General features: G+C 43.7%; 1 protein-coding gene across 6 annotated transcripts in view; it reads right to left on the bottom strand.

Moving 5' to 3' along the window:
* Nucleotides 1-6,302: 6,302 nt before the first annotated feature.
* Nucleotides 6,303-15,342, bottom strand: part of CEACAM1 (carcinoembryonic antigen related cell adhesion molecule 1) — a 22,365-nt gene continuing 13,325 nt past the window's right edge. For 2 of the 6 annotated variants that reach the window (XM_025366225.1, XM_025366230.1), the window contains 4 exons: nucleotides 11,357-11,483; nucleotides 10,574-10,626; nucleotides 9,901-9,932; nucleotides 6,303-8,216 (listed from right to left, as the gene is read on the bottom strand). In XM_025366225.1, the coding sequence (XP_025222010.1) occupies nucleotides 8,097-8,216; nucleotides 9,901-9,932; nucleotides 10,574-10,626; nucleotides 11,357-11,483 (332 nt within the window). In that variant the 3' untranslated portion in view covers nucleotides 6,303-8,096. Of the gene's footprint in view, nucleotides 8,217-9,900; nucleotides 9,933-10,573; nucleotides 10,627-11,356; nucleotides 11,484-12,354; nucleotides 12,384-14,055; nucleotides 14,116-15,342 lie in introns of all 6 variants that reach the window. The other 4 variants (XM_025366228.1, XM_025366231.1, XM_025366229.1 and 1 more) reach the window with 3 other exon arrangements.

Below are 15,342 nucleotides of genomic sequence, written 5' to 3'. Positions count from 1 at the left end.
GTATCTTATCTGTGGGGAGAGAGAGAGGAAGCACTGGAACACCTGCCAGGGAAGGGACCAGAGGGCATAATTAATAAATGAACAACCCTGGAGCAGAATAGGGGAGGAGTTAGACACAAGGAAGGAAGCTAAAGGAAGCCAGAGAATTTCAGGAATTGAGGGTATCACATGGAGAAATAAAGAGGGAGTTAGACAGAGGCTGTTGATGGTCCCTCCCCTGCCACCTGAAAGAATTGCCTGATCAAGGCCTACTATGGGCGTGGTCTTAGGCTAGTTTTTAGGAATAAAGAGATAGATAAGACACAGTCCTTATTTTACAAGTTTACAGTCTAACAAAAAGGAGATACATTAACAAATTGGAGGATATTTTTCAGAATGTGTGGTATTGTAGGCTAGGAGTCTGCTACCATTGCTAATAGCTGGCATTTATTTTTTACCCACCATCTTCTAAGCATTTTACACATTAAATAATTCATCAACTCCTGACATCAGCCCCTTGAGGTATATATTGCTATTGCTCTAATCCTTGTTTTATAGGTAAAGAATCTGAGGCACAGAGACATTACACATATCCTGCCTGAGGTCTCACAGCAGGCACTCAGAAGCAGAACTCCAGCACAGGTAGTCTGGTTCTAGAACCTACACTTGCACTAACATGGCTGCTAGTAAGTCATGTGGGGAAGCTCTGCTACTTCATGTCTATGTGCCTTTGTACCCACTTGTCTTTCCTTGGCCTGAGATACTCTTCCTTAAAGCCTCTGGTCAACGAGGGGCTCTTCTTTGATATCTACTCTGACTCCTTCTGCCTATCCCAGAACCATTGCTGCCCTTGGAGCTGACCCAACACTTTGTCATTGTATTCTATTTGTTGGAATGTCTGACTCCTTTTATTATAAGCTTCTGGAGAGCAAGGAATTTTTATTCTCGGAAAACAGTTATAAAAGTAGAGCCAATAATGTAATGAGTTTGCATTTACTTATCATCCAGCTTCAGTGGTGAACATTTCAATTCAATCTCTTGTCATCTATATTCCCACTTCCAACTATGAATTATTTTGTAGAAAATCATAGACATCAAATCATTTCATCTGTAGATATTTCAGCTTACTCCTAAAATACAAGGGCATTTTAAGAAACAGTATCACAAATATATCAGAAAACATTATCACACTAAAAGATTGTTTCCTCCTGGGCTGGGCGCGGTGGCTCACACCTGTAATCCCAGCACTTTGGGAGGCTGAGGCAGGCAGATCACAAGGTCAGGAGATCGAGACCATCCTGGTGAGCATGATGAAACCCCGTCTCTACTAAAAATACAAAAAAATTAGCCGGGCGTGGTGGTGGGCACCTGTAGTCCCAGCTACTCGGAAGGCTGAGGCAGGAGAATGTTGTGAACCCGGGAGGCGGAGCTTGCAGTGAGCGGAGATCACACCACTTCACTCCAGCCTGGGCAACAGAGCAAGACTCCGTCTCAAAAAAAAAAAAAAAGATTTTTCCTCCTTAATATCATAAAATATCCAGCCAATGATCAAATTTCTGCAATTACCTTATAATTGTTCTTCCTTTCCGTTTTTCATTTATTTGTTCTTTCTTTCATTCCTTCCTTTGTTCTTTCCCTCCCTCCTCTTCTTCTTTTTTAAATAGTAGGATTGTTTGAATCAGAATCCAAATCAGAAGGACTTTATTTTTTAATCTTCATGTTCTCTTCAACACCTAGCTTAGTATTTGACATATAGTAAGTCCTCAATAAATGTTTGTTAAACAAATAATCAGACACCTAGAAAAGGTCCTGTTTGATATTTGGTTGGTTTCTTGGAATGCCTTTCAATTTCTGATAATCTTAGTTTTTCAGGGGTTAACTTTGGTGCTAGCTATTATCAGTGTATGAACATTGCTAGAGGTTTGAGGGCAATAGGTATATCCTTGACTCAGACATTTCTAGGCTGGGAGGAAATGGGGGTCCTTTCTTTCTTTCTTTCTTTTTTTTTTTTTGCTTTGAGACAGAGTCTCTTGCTGTCACCCAGGTTGCAGTGCAGTGGTATGGCCTTGGCTCACTGCAACCTCTACCTTCCAAGTTCAAGTGATTCTTGTGCCCCAGCCTCCCGAGTAGCTGGGATTATAGGCATGCACCACCATACCCTGCTAATTTTTTGTATTTTTAGTACAGATGGGGTTTCACATGTTGCCAAGGCTGGTCTTGAACTCCTGGCCTCAGGTGATTTGCCCGCCTCGGCCTCCCAAAGTGTTAGGATTACAGGTGTGAGCCACTGTGCCTGGCCTGGTCCTTGCTTTCTTGTTTCTGTTTTTGGTCCTTGGTCTCTGTCATGGGCTGAATTGTGTTCCCTTAAAATTCTTCTGTTAAAACCCTAACCCCTAGTGCCTCAGAATGTGACTGTATTTGGAAATAGGGGCTTTAGAGGTGATTAAGATAATGCCTGTAGGGTGAGCCCTAATTCATTCTGACGATGTCCTTAAAGAAGAGGAAATTTGGACTCAGAGAGAGACACCACAGATGTGTAGGTACAGAGAAGAGACCATGTGAGGAGATAGCAAGAAGGCACCTCCAAAACTATGAGAAATAAATTTCTGTTGCTTAAGTCATTTAGGCTTTCTGGTACTTGGTTGTGGCAGCCATATAGTCATATGGCAGCCATATAGTCTGTTATAGCAGACTAATAACAGTACCTTATTACACGTTAAATTGTGACTCACTCCTGTAATCCCAGCGCTTTGTTAGGCCGAGGCAGGAAGATTGCTTCTGTTCAGGAGTTCAAGAACAGCCTGGGCAACATAGCGAGACCCTGTGTCTACAAAAAATAAAAATATTAGCCCCATGTGGTGGTATGCACTTGTGGTCCCACCTAGTCAGGAGGCTGAACCTAGGAATCGCCCGAGTCTGGGAGGTCAAGACTTCAATTAGCCATGATTGTGCCCCTACACTCCAGCCTGGGAAACATAGTGAGATCCTGTCTCTAAAAATAAAAGTTGGGGGCCAGGCGCAGTGGCTCGCACCTGTAATCCCAGCACTCTGGGAGGCCAAGGTAGGTGGATCACTTGAGGTCAGGAGTTTGAGACCAGCCTCACCAACATAGTAAAACCCCAACTCTAATAAAAAGAATACAAAAATTAGCCTGGTGTGATAGCATGCACCTGTAATCTCAGCTACTCAGGAGGCTGAGGCACGAGAATCACTTGAACCCAGGATACCGAGGTTGCATTGGGCTGAGATCGTGCCACTGTACTCCAGCCTGGGTGACAGAGTGAGACTGTCTCAAAAAAAAAAAAAAAAAAATGTTGGATCGATCATTTTTGACTTCTTTGCCACTTCCTCTGAACAGGATTATAAAGGAGCTTCCAGAAAGCACCAATGGCTTTATGTGTGCTTGGTACACAGAATTCTAAGACGGCCCCTAATACCTGGAACTATGAATGATGAGATATCACACCCATGATTATGTTACCTTGTGTGGCAAACAGGATTTTGAAGACATAATTAAGGTTACAACTTAGTTGATTTTGAATTAATCAGAAGGGAAACGATCTGAGTGGACCTAATGTAATCATGTGAGCTTTTTAAAAGCAAAATCAGAGAGTTTTCTCAGGCTGGTCTCAGAAGGGAAAATTAGAGAGAGTACAAGTGTGAGAGGAATTTGACTTGAGAGAGGTTCTCCATGGCTAAGATGGAGGTGGTCACAGTGCTAGGACCTGAGAAGGTCTTCTAGGAGCTAATAATAGTCCCTGGCCGACAACAGGACAATGGGGAACTCAAACTATGACTTCAAGGAACTGAATTCTGCAAACTAATGAGTAAGTGTTGTTTAAGCCACTAAATTAGTGGTGGTTTATTGTATAGCAATAGAACATGAATACAGGTGCTTTGTACCTGATAGATTGAATTATTGGCTCCTTTCCTTAGTTTATATTTAAAAATTGAAGTAAAATTAAAATACATTGAAATGTATATAGATCTCAAGTATACAAGTTGATTTTTGGTAAATGTGTATACCCATGCAATCACTACCTGAATTGAGATGTAGAACATTTCCATCAGCCCAGAGCTCCCTTGAGCACCTGTGCCATTAATCCCACCCTCTAGGGTGAATTCTTAACACCATTAATTGGAATTGCCTGTTTTTGAGCTTCATTTAAATGACATCATATAGGCTGGGCATAATGACTTATGCTTGTAATTTCAGCACTTTGAGAGGCCAAGGCGGGAAGATCACTTGCCTCTAGCAGTTCAAGACCAGCCTGGGCAACATAGCGAGACCTCCTCTCTACAAAAAATAAAAAATTAGCTGGGTGTGGTGGTGGCATGCATCTGTAGTCCCAGCTACTGAGGAGGTTGACATGGGAGCATTACTTGAGCCTGGGAGGTCAAGGCTGCAGTAAGCCATGATTGTGCCACTGCACTCAGCCTGGTGACAGAGTGAGACCCTGTCTGAAAAAGAACAGTGACATTATATAACATGTGCTCCTTTGTGTCTGGCTTCTTTTGCATGGCATAATGTTTTCAAGATTTATCTTCTCTTTTTTTTTGAGATGGAGTCTTGCTCTGTCATCAGGCTGGAGTGCAGTGGTGCGATCTCGGCTCACTGCAACCTCCACCTCTTGGGTTCAAGCAATTCTTCTGCCTCAGCCTCCCGAGTAGCTGGGACCACAGACGCCCACCACCTCGCCCGGCTAGTTTTTTGTATTTTTTAGTAGAGACGGGGTTTCACCGTGTTAGCCAGGATGGTCTCGATCTTCTGACCTCGTGATCCGCCCGTCTCGGCCTCCCGAAGTGCTGGGATTACAGGCTTGAGCCACCGCGCCCGGCCGTGAACTAGTTTTTAGGAAGGTAATGAGGCAGTCATATGCAAGGAAGATTTTAGAGAGACTGGAGACACGAAGTCAAGCAAGACTGTGTGCTGTTGAGGGTCTGGGTCAGTTAGGTTTGTGGGAATGGTGAGAACAGTATAACTGAGAGTTGTTAAAAAAGGATCAAGAGGCTTTCACAGTGTATTGAATCTGGAAACAAATGAGCAGGGGCTGTGGAAACTTAGGAGGTGTCACTGGGAGAAATGAGTGAGCTGTGTGAGAGAGCTTGTTTAAATGGGTAATTTCACACAGTATTTGGATGTGGGTGTCATGAGTTCTGGAAGTAGTTGGGGTAGAGATATAAATTAAGAGCCATCTCCAGAGAGGTCACTAAGCTGATGAAAGAGGGTGGATGGAGATAAGAAAGGTCTGAGTACTAAATCTGGTGTCGGGGAGCAGTACATAAGTGGGATATGGAGGGAGGAGAACTTTCCAGAACGGAAAAGTTGTCTGTGATCTTAGATATTGTAAAAGGAAAAAGTGTGAGGACCGTAAAAATGCCTTTGGATTTGGCCAAGACATGGATACTGATTTTGTGCTGTTTCCAGCGATCTTGGGTATGGAGGCACTGCAGAGGGCCAGGAAAAATTAGGTGATGAGGAAAGGGAAAGACAGCACATGTGTTTCAATTGCTTGGAAGTGAAGGAAATGAGGTTATAGCTTAGTACTTAGCAGAATTAATAAATGAAGGCTACTCAGGTTAGAAGAGATCTGACCCTCCTAGAGGGCAGAATAAAGGAACTGGGAACCAGGAAGAGTTAGAAGGTGAATGAACCTGTGGAGACCCTTGTATTGCTACATCTAATTCACTGGAGCCGCCAGAGTGGGAAGGGTTGTTGGCCCCTAATGAAGAGGCTGGGAGGTCTTTTACTCATGAGATCATCTTCTGTCCCAGAGGAAGGTAGGCACTTCCTCCCAGGCAAGTTGGAGCTGTGGTCTGTTACTCCCAGATAGACTCACTTTGTTAGCAGGTATGCAAATGAATTTACCTAATTCTCTGATCACTAGATCAAATATCTGTAGACTTAGAAATAGTTTTATGGCCTACGGCCGGGCACAGTTGCTCACTCCTGTAATCCCAGCACTTTGGGAGGCCAAGGTGGGCGGATTGCCTGAGGTCAGGAGTTTGAAACCAGTCTGGCGAACATGGTGAAACCCCGTCTCTACTAAAAATACAAAAAAATTAGCTGGGCATGGTGGCATGCACCTGTAATCCCGGCTACTTGGGGAGGCTGAGATGGGGGATTGCTTGAACCAGGAAAGTGGAGGTTGCAGTGAGCTGAGATAGTGCCACTGCACTCCAGCCTGGGTGACAGAGCAAGACTCTTTCAAAAACAAAAAAAAAGAAATAGTTTTACTCTGACTCACCATTGAACAATTTGTTTATTCTGCCTGTAGAGAAAAACATTGTCTAAGGTAGTATCAACCATGAGGCAGCATGTTGATGTCTGATATATTATTTTTATTATAAAAACATAGAACAATTTTCATATGTAATTCAGACATGGTCTTAGCCAGGAAAAATTAAATAATACAGCATAGCATGGATGAGGGAAAGTATGCACAGTCCGTATCAGGGTTAGAAAACCCTGAAAGAGGTACCTGAGTATAGAGAACTTCAAGCTAATCCTCTTGGAAAAAGCCTCTTAGGCCTAACATGAGATCAGGTAGGCAATATAGAATAAAACCTTTCTCTTAGCCCCAAAGAGATTCCATCGGTGTAGAAGACTGGGTGAGAAGTACTTTTGCCTGTCTTCCTCCTGTCCTTCCTTTTTATTATAAGATACATTTATAGACCCCATAGGAGAAAAGATAAATTTCAGAGGCTGTTAAAAAAGGCTAGGCCTAAGTTACAATCCTCCTCCTCACAGCCCTGTTTCCTCAAGGGGCATCAGCACCAGTGCAGCTTTCTAGTTGTAAACAATGCCACCAGCACGAGTGATAGTGTCCCTGTAGGGTGTTCCCACTTCTCAAGGACCAAATACACCTTAGCAGAGGCCAAGGTTTCCTGAGAAAGTGAGTGGGGGCAGACAGAAAATGCACAGGTGCAAACTTGGAACAGAATGGTAGTTGATGATTGGTCTGAGGTGCCTAGAAACCGAGTGAAATCTAGCTCTAGCCATGAGTGAAGAAAACCTTTTCTTATTTTCTATTTGGAGCCTCTGACAAAAAAACCTTGAGAGGCTTCTGACCAAGGGACCTGAGGGATTTTGGTGGTTTCTTTCACCTAAGGCAATCGGATTGGCTTACATAGTTAAGCTAAGTAAAAATAACCCTTTTCACATAAATAAGCAGTTACAAAAATTAAAATGGTGGAATGTCTCAGAGAAAAGGAGAAGAATCCCAATACCCCAAATTGTGTATTCTTTAACAATAATTTAAATAATCGCTGAAGGGCAGTTCTCTGATTCCTTTCCTAAGTTCCTAGCAGATTGTTTATCAGAAGCTGGTTCCCTCCTAAAGCTATAACCCCTCCCTCTCAGCACTGCTTTGAATAGAGCCCATAAAGATATTAAAACATATCTGTGCTTTTGCATTTTCCATCAGAAATTGCCTTGGATTTTGGCAAGTGATTTTCCTAGTTGCTTCTAGTGGATTCTCTGAAGACAGGCTTGCCAGAAGGACTAGGTGGTATTCTAGCTAAGCACCAAGGTGCTTAGACCCTGATCCTACAGGTGGACAACCCTGACAGTGGACAAGGGTGTGGAATTTCACTATTGGTTATATATTTGATTTTCTTGTGTTTGGTGAGTTCACACAAGGCTTTGGAGAAATAGGAGAAGGCATTACTGCCTTTCTCTCTCTCTTGTTTTCTGGCACATGTACTTAATGGAAAGGGACATAACCTCAAGGCTATGGCAGATCCGAATTAGAGTGGTAGGACAGGACTGAGGTGGGAAGGAATGAGTGCTCTGAACAGTCAAGTTTAAAACAAGTCCAGGTGGGGAAAAGGGAAAGGGAGGGGAAGTTTTGGCCACTCCTTCCCAAAGTCAGCTTTGCCAAATTTCAATGACAAGAAAGTTGGGTTTCCTACAGACTCCCAATGTACCTTTTCATCTATTGATACTGAGGGAGGGGCTGTGACCAGGCAGTCTGGAGGTGCCTATTAGGAAGAAAGAGTAGCGGAAAATTCTTTCTGTCTCCACCCCTCTACCGCTACAGGGGAAAGGAATCTCCTAGTGATGAGGGTGAGAGACTTGAAAGACATCAGCACTGCGGTGAGCAGGACAGGTTTCGTTACTTCTTTTTTACTTCTGAATAAATTATTTCTGTGGCTGTTGGGGATGAGGAGGCTGAAGTTGGTTTTGTGGGTTGCTGGGCTTCAAAGTTCAGGGTAGAATAAGTAACTTCATTCATCTGAAAAGCACAAGTAATGATCAGTTAAGTCGGTGACACAGGGCAGGGCCTCACCTTGCCTGGTGTGATTCAGCACCACAAGCTGTTACCATTTTGAAATTTTAGCTCTGGAGAAGGGCTTTTGTTGTTACCCATTCTCTGCTTGCTGACCTCCTGATGAATGATCATTAGAAGAGAGAAATTATGGTATATATGCAATGGAATAGGATAATGCAGCAATGAGAACCAGTAAACCACAAATACATACAACAATATGGATGAGTCTCACACAGCAATGTTGAAGAAGCCACATATAAGGATATGTTATATTTCTCCTTTATGTAAGAACAAAACCAAGCAAAACTAATCTGGAGCATTAGAAGTCAGGATAGTGGTTACTCTTTGATCTTTGGAGGGAAGTGACTGGTAGAGTTTCTTTCTTTTTTTTTTTTTTTTTGAGACGGAGTCTCGTTCTGTCGCCCAGGCTGGAGTGCAATGGCATGATCTCAGTTTGCTGCAAGCTCCACCTCCCAGGTTCAAGCGATTCTCCTGTCTCAGCCTCCCAAGTAGCTGGGATTATAGGCATCCACCACCATGCCCAGCTAATTTTTTATATTTTTAGTAGAGACAAGGTTTCACCGTGTTGGCCAGGCTGGTTTAGAACTCCTGACTTCAAGTGATCCACCTGCCTTGGCCTCGCAGACTGCTGGGATTACAGGTGTGAGCCACTGTGCCTGGCTGGAAGGGTTTCTTTTTAAGGGGAGGTCGTGTAGTATTTCATGATTTGGGTGCTGCTTACCTAGGTGTGTTCAACTTGTGAAAGTTCATACATTGTGAAAGTATAATTGTGATTTAGCATTTTTCAGTATGTGTGTTTGCTCTATAGAAAAGGTAAAATGAAAATGAAAAATTCTTATTTTTTTGTTTTTTTTGAGATGGAGTCTCTCTCTGTCACCCAGGCTGGAGTGCAGTGGCGTGATCTCAGCTCACTGCAAGCTCCACCTCCCGGGTTCACACCATTCTCCTGCCTCAGCCTCCCGAGTAGCTGGGACTACAGGCGCCCGCCACCACTCCTGGCTAATTTTTTGTATTTTTAGTAGAGACGGCGTTTCACCATGTTAGCCAGAATGGTCTCGATCTCCTGACCTTGTGATCTGCCTCCCAAAGTGCTGGAATTACAGGTGTGAGCCACCACGTCCGGCCGTAAAATGGAAAATTCTATACAATTATTATAAAAAACAGGATCTCAGATCTATTAAAATTGAAATTATCGTTTTGACTGTAAGAGCAGGATCAGACTGAAGGTAGGGGAGTGAGAATGATTCAGTGCTTTCCTTTTGTAGGCCATTGTGCTGGGTGCTCTATGTAGGTTATCTTGTTTAATCCCTTCAACTTCTCTTTGAAGTAGGCAGAATGCCCATTTTACAGATGACAAAGCTGAGGATCAAAGAGGTTAGGTTACTTGACAAGGGTCACAGAGCTACTAAGAGTAACATCCAGTATTCAGACACAGGATGGGAATAATTCCAAAATGCACATTCTTGCTGCAAGGTAGACTCATGGGAGTGATTACAAATATTTCTTTGTTGTTGCACTGAGGAACATTAACCCAAACTTGATGTTACATTGTGTCTTCAGGAATAATGAATTCTCTACAGAGTCATTTCCATGAGAAAATAAGCCCATGAAAACCGGATATGCTTACCTTGTTAGGTGGGTCGTTGGAGTGGTCCTGAGCTGGAAAAGCAAAAGAAGAGTTAGCAATCCATGGAAATGCAAAGCTGACTTAAGGTGATTCTAGCTGAAGGGGGTGGCAGTTGGAGGGTGAGGAGATTAAGGATTAGTTAAGGAATTTGCTTCCCTCAGAGTGTATGGTCCAGACCCAGCACGTTAGTACCAGAGAGGGGGCAGGGGCAGAGCCACAGGAGGCCACAATCCACTTCTGAAGAGTTCTACCAGTTCACAAGGCCTTGATTTTTGCCCAGATGTATTTCTCACCAACATGCTCCAGTGGCAAGGAGGGGCAGCACCCACAGCACCCACAAGACAAGGAAAGTCTCACCAAGGGAGAGTGCCCACATCCGTAATAGAGGCAGGAGGTGGAAGGAGTAAGGCTGAGGAAATGGCTCCTGGAAACACGGGATCTTCCTCAGGCCTGCCTGGCCAAGGCAGAGTGAGCCTCTCTCCTCAGATGTGTCTCAGGGGACTCCTGTGGCTAGGAAGGGTGGGAAGACCTATGCCACTTAGGGTTGGGAAATAGAGATCCTTTCTGTGACAATTCACAAGGGAGGGAGTGGTTTGGGAATCCAGGATTCCCTGCCAGGGGAGGGCACGTGGTGGAACATACCAGTTCTCACTGGGTAAGTGGCTTTACTTACTGTGGTTGGAGACTGAGGGTTTGTGCTCTGTGAGATCACGCTGGTCAGTTGCCCTAAATAAATATCAGACACTGTGACTGCTATTCCCAAGCACAGGATCTTTGTTCTTTGAGTTAGGAAGGACACTGTGAGCAGGTAATTCCTTGGAGTCCTTGATGTTCATACTGCCTTTCTTCTGAGGGCCTCATTCCTTAGTCTAACTACAGTCCCTTCTAATGTTTAATCTTTTCCTGTTTGCTGGATGTTCACATTTTGTTTCATTGTTTATCATCTGCTTCTGTGCCTACTTCTATCCTTAAAACCTTTCCCATTTTGTTTTCTGGGGTAGATACTTTTTTTTTTTTTTCTCTTCTCTATTTATTATTCAAAAGGACTTTAGTTGTTTTTGCTTTCTCTTAGGTTCTCTTCCTATGCCATTTCTCCCTCCTCTTCCTGCTGTGGTCAACAGAACATGTGACTTGCTTTCTCCTGCTGCTTCTTCCATTTTTTCATTTGTTTTCCTTCTTAGACCTTGCTTTCCCTGACTAGGGGACAGAGAAACATACTTGAGTCTCTTCCTCTAGATTAGATGGGGATTGGAATAGCCTTGTCCAGGAGATAATGGGAGATAGGGAGCATGAAGACCAGGGAAGAGGAAACCTGTGGGAATTAGTGCCAAGAAGCAGGAGTTTAGTGGGAGGAGAATGAGATCCAGGCCCAGAGACAGGCAAAGAAATTCTTTCCCTCTCCCAAGCATGGCAGTCAGCCTTGGAGGAAACAGAACAAGAGGAAAGGCCATCATACCTGCCAATCTTCCTAAAATGCAGAAAACACGCCAGGGCTGTTATCAGAACAACCAGGGCCAGTACTCCAATCACAATGCCAGCAATGGCCCCAGCTGGGAAGCTATTTTCTTGTGCTGGATTATTATCTGTCATGGAAAGAAAAGAGAAGAAATGAAGGTGAAATTATTTTACAGTGGGGGCTGGGAAACAACTCTCAGAATGAAGTAGTTTCTAATAGTTCCTTCAAGGAATACAGTTTCGTTGTAGGAAGGTTGCTGGAAAGTGATTAGCTAACTATATCCTTGCAATTTTTTTTTTTTTCAATCACCATGTTTCTTTTTTTCTTTTCTTTTCTTCTTTTTTTTTTTTTTTTTTTTTTTGAGATGGAGTCTTGCTCTGTCACCCTGGCTGGAGTGCAGCTGGAGATCTTGGCTCACTGTAACCTCTGCCTCCCGGGTTCAAGTGATTCTCCTGCCTCAGCCTTCCAAGTAGCTGGGACTACAGGCATGTGCCACCAAGCCTGGCTAATTTTTGTATTTTTTTAATAGAGACGGGGTTTCACCGTCTTGGCCAGGCTGGTCTTGAACTCCCGACCTTGTGATCCACCTGCCTCGGCCTCCCAAAGTGCTTGGATTATAGGCGTGAGCCACCGCGCCCAGCCCCAGTCACCATGTTTCTAGGTTGATGATCTCTCTTCTGTCAATTCCACCCTGGCCTTTCTACACTCAGACATTTTTAAGGCTTTGAAATGTGAGAAAGGCTGATTGCTATTTTGTATATGATTAGAACTTTCCATCTTTTTCTCAGTGTCTCAGTTGTGACAGTCTGTGCATTCTGAATTCACCACCTCTTTTGCATAGAGAACTGGCTTCCCACTGGCTCCCAGTAGGGGTATGAAAGCAAGCCCAGTTCTGCGTGACTGTTTTACTCTGAAGTGTGAATGGCTGGAGGACTCCCTGTCAGCCTTGCAGAAATGCTCTTAGAACTTCACTGCAGGCCGGGTGCCATGGCTCACGCCTGTAATCCCAGCACTTTGGGAGGCCGAGGTGGGTGGATCACGAGGTCAGGAGTTCAAGACCAGCCTGGTCAAGATGGTGAAACCCCATCTCTACTAAAAATACAAAAATTCGCCAGGGGTGGTGGCAGGCGCCTGTAATTCCAGCTACTTAGGAAGCTGAGGCAGGAGAATCGCTTGAACCCGGGGGGTGGAGGTTGCAGTAAGCCGAGATCACACCACTGCACTCAAGCCTGGGTGACAGAGTGAGGCTCTGTCTCAAAAAAACAACAAAAAACAAACAAACAAACAAACAAAAAAACTGCACTGCAATCTAAAACTTCCTTCCTTCCTTTCTCTTCCACAGGAATCAGATCTGCATCATGGTCTGAGGTTCCTCTCACTCTCGCCTCACTTTCTCTCACAGGCATTTCCCCAGTTAATTATCTCGTATGTTTAATCTCATCTTCAGTGTATCTAGGTAGATGGAAACTGACATACCAGGCTTGAGACTCTGCTTTAATTCCTTTTTTTCCCCTTTCCCATATTTGATCATAGCCATGTCCCGGTGGGTTTCTTGTATAATGCTTCTCCCCCTATATATATAAAATAAATATACAAATAATACCTTTTACATCTATTTCTTCTTCTTTTTTTTTTGAGGCAGGTTCTCACTCTATCACCCAGGCTGGAGTGCAGTGGCACAATCATGGCTCATTGTAGCCTTTTGGGATCAAGTGATCCTCCCACCTGAGTCTGCTCGATAGCTGGGACTACAAGCACATGCCACCACACCTGGCTAATTCTTTCTCTTTCTTTCTTTCTTTTTTTTGAGACCGAGTTTCACTCTTGTTGCCCAGGCTAGAGTGCAATGGCATGATCTCGGCTCACTGCAACCTCTGCCTCCCAGGTTCAAGCGATTCTTCTGCCTCAGCCTCCTGAGTAGCTGGGATTACAGGCACGTGCCACCACACCCAGCTAATTTTGTATTTTTAGTAGAGATGGGAGTTCTCCATGCTGGTTAGGCTGGTCTTGAACTCTCAACCTCAGGTGACCCGCCTGCCTCGCCTTCCCAAAGTGTTGGGATTACAGGCGTGAGCCACCACGCCCACCCACCTGGCTAATTTAGAAAAATAATTTTTGTAGAGATAGGATTCCACTATATTGCCCAGGTTGGTCTTAGACTCTTGGGCTCAAGAGATCCTCCAGCCTTGGTCTTCCAAGTGTTGGGATTACAGATGTGAGCCACTGTGTCCAGCCTATTTCTCCTTTATATCTGTTGCAACTATTTGGGGCTTAACCCTCACCAGTCAACTCAGGCTGGTGATTAATGCTATGTTAGCTACTTTTGTGGGGAACTTCCTGTGTGCCAGGCCCTGTGCTGCTAAATGCTTTACGTGTATCTCATTTGATCCATAAAATGGTGCTGTCAGGTAGACATTATTTCCATTTTAAATATGAAAAAATGGAAGCTTAGAGTGGCGAAAAGCTTACCTAAAGTCAGATGGCTAGTGAGAGGTGGATCTGAGATTTGACTCTAGGACTACCTGATTTCAAGGCTAATGATAATAGCAGTAGTAATAGCAGCTAACATTTATGAAACATTTCCTCTGTGTGTGGTGTTTTGCTGAAGGTTTATTATTACGTTAAATCTTTAAAATAACACTAAGGGGCCAGGCGTGGTGGCTCACACCTCTAATCCCAGCACTTTGGGAAACTAAGATGGGAGGATTGCTTGAGCCCAGGAATTTGAGTCCAGCCTGGGTAACATGGTGAGATTCTGTCTCTTTGAAAACAAAAATAAAAATAAATTAGCCAGGTGTGATAGCATGTACTACTTAGGAGGCTAAGGTGGGGGAATTGCTTGAGCCCAGGAGGTTGAAGCTGCAGTGAGCTGTGTTTGCACCACTGCACTCCAGTCTGGGTGACAGAGTGAGACCCTGTCTCAAAAACAAAACAAAAACCCAAAAGCCTTGCAATACTATGGAGCAGGCATTCTCAGTGCAATTTTCGGTTGAGGAATCCGAGGCTCAGAGTAGTTAAAAATCTTGTGCAAGAAAGAAATTCATAACTGTAGGCCAGGTACAGTGGTGCACGACTGTAATCCCAGCAATTTGGGAGGCTGAGGCAGGTGTATCACTTGAGCTCAGGAATTTGAGACCAGCTGGGCAAGATGGTGAAACCCTGTCTCTACAAAAAATTACAAAAATTAGCTGGGGGTGGTGGTGCGTGTCTGTAGTTTCAGCTACCCAGGAGGCTGAGGCAGGAGGATTGCTTGAACCTGGGAGGTTAAGGCTGCGGTGAGCCATGATCAGCCTCGGTGACAGTGAAAACCTGTCTCAAACCAAAAAAAAAAAAAAAAGTTGTTCTTCAAAAAAGATCATTATAATTGACAACTTGTAACTAGATTGACTAAGAAAGAAAGAAGATTCATATTACTAAAGTCAGAAATGAAAGTGAAACATTACTACTAATTCTGCAGAAATAATAAGGATTATAAGAGTACTATGAGTAATTGAATGCCAACAGATTGGATTACCTGGATGAAATGAACAAATTCCTAGAAACACAAAACCTGCCATGATAGAATCATGAATAAATAGAAAATCCGAATAGACCTATAAGCAGTAATGAAAATGAGTCGATAAAAGCATTTGACAAAATTCAACATTCTTTCATGCTAAAAAACACTGAAACTAGGAATAAAAGGAAATTCTCAACATAATAAATGCTACACGTGAAAACCCCCAGCTACCATCATAGTCAATGGTGAAAGATTGAAAACTTTTCCTTTAAGATCAAGAATAAGACAAGGATGCCTGCTTTTGCCACTTCTATTCAATGTAGTATTGGAAGACCTAGACAGAACAATTAGCCAAGAAAAAAAAAGCATCTAGGGCCGGGCGCGGTGGCTCAAGCCTGTAATCCCAGCACTTTGGGAGGCCGAGACGGGCGGATCACGAGGTCAGGAGATCGAGACCATCCTGGCTAACACGGTGAAACCCCGTCTC

This window comes from Theropithecus gelada, chromosome 19 (assembly GCF_003255815.1).
Source record: "Theropithecus gelada isolate Dixy chromosome 19, Tgel_1.0, whole genome shotgun sequence".
Classification (NCBI taxonomy): Eukaryota; Metazoa; Chordata; class Mammalia; order Primates; family Cercopithecidae; genus Theropithecus; species Theropithecus gelada.
This window is presented reverse-complemented; position numbering and strand designations above follow the sequence as displayed.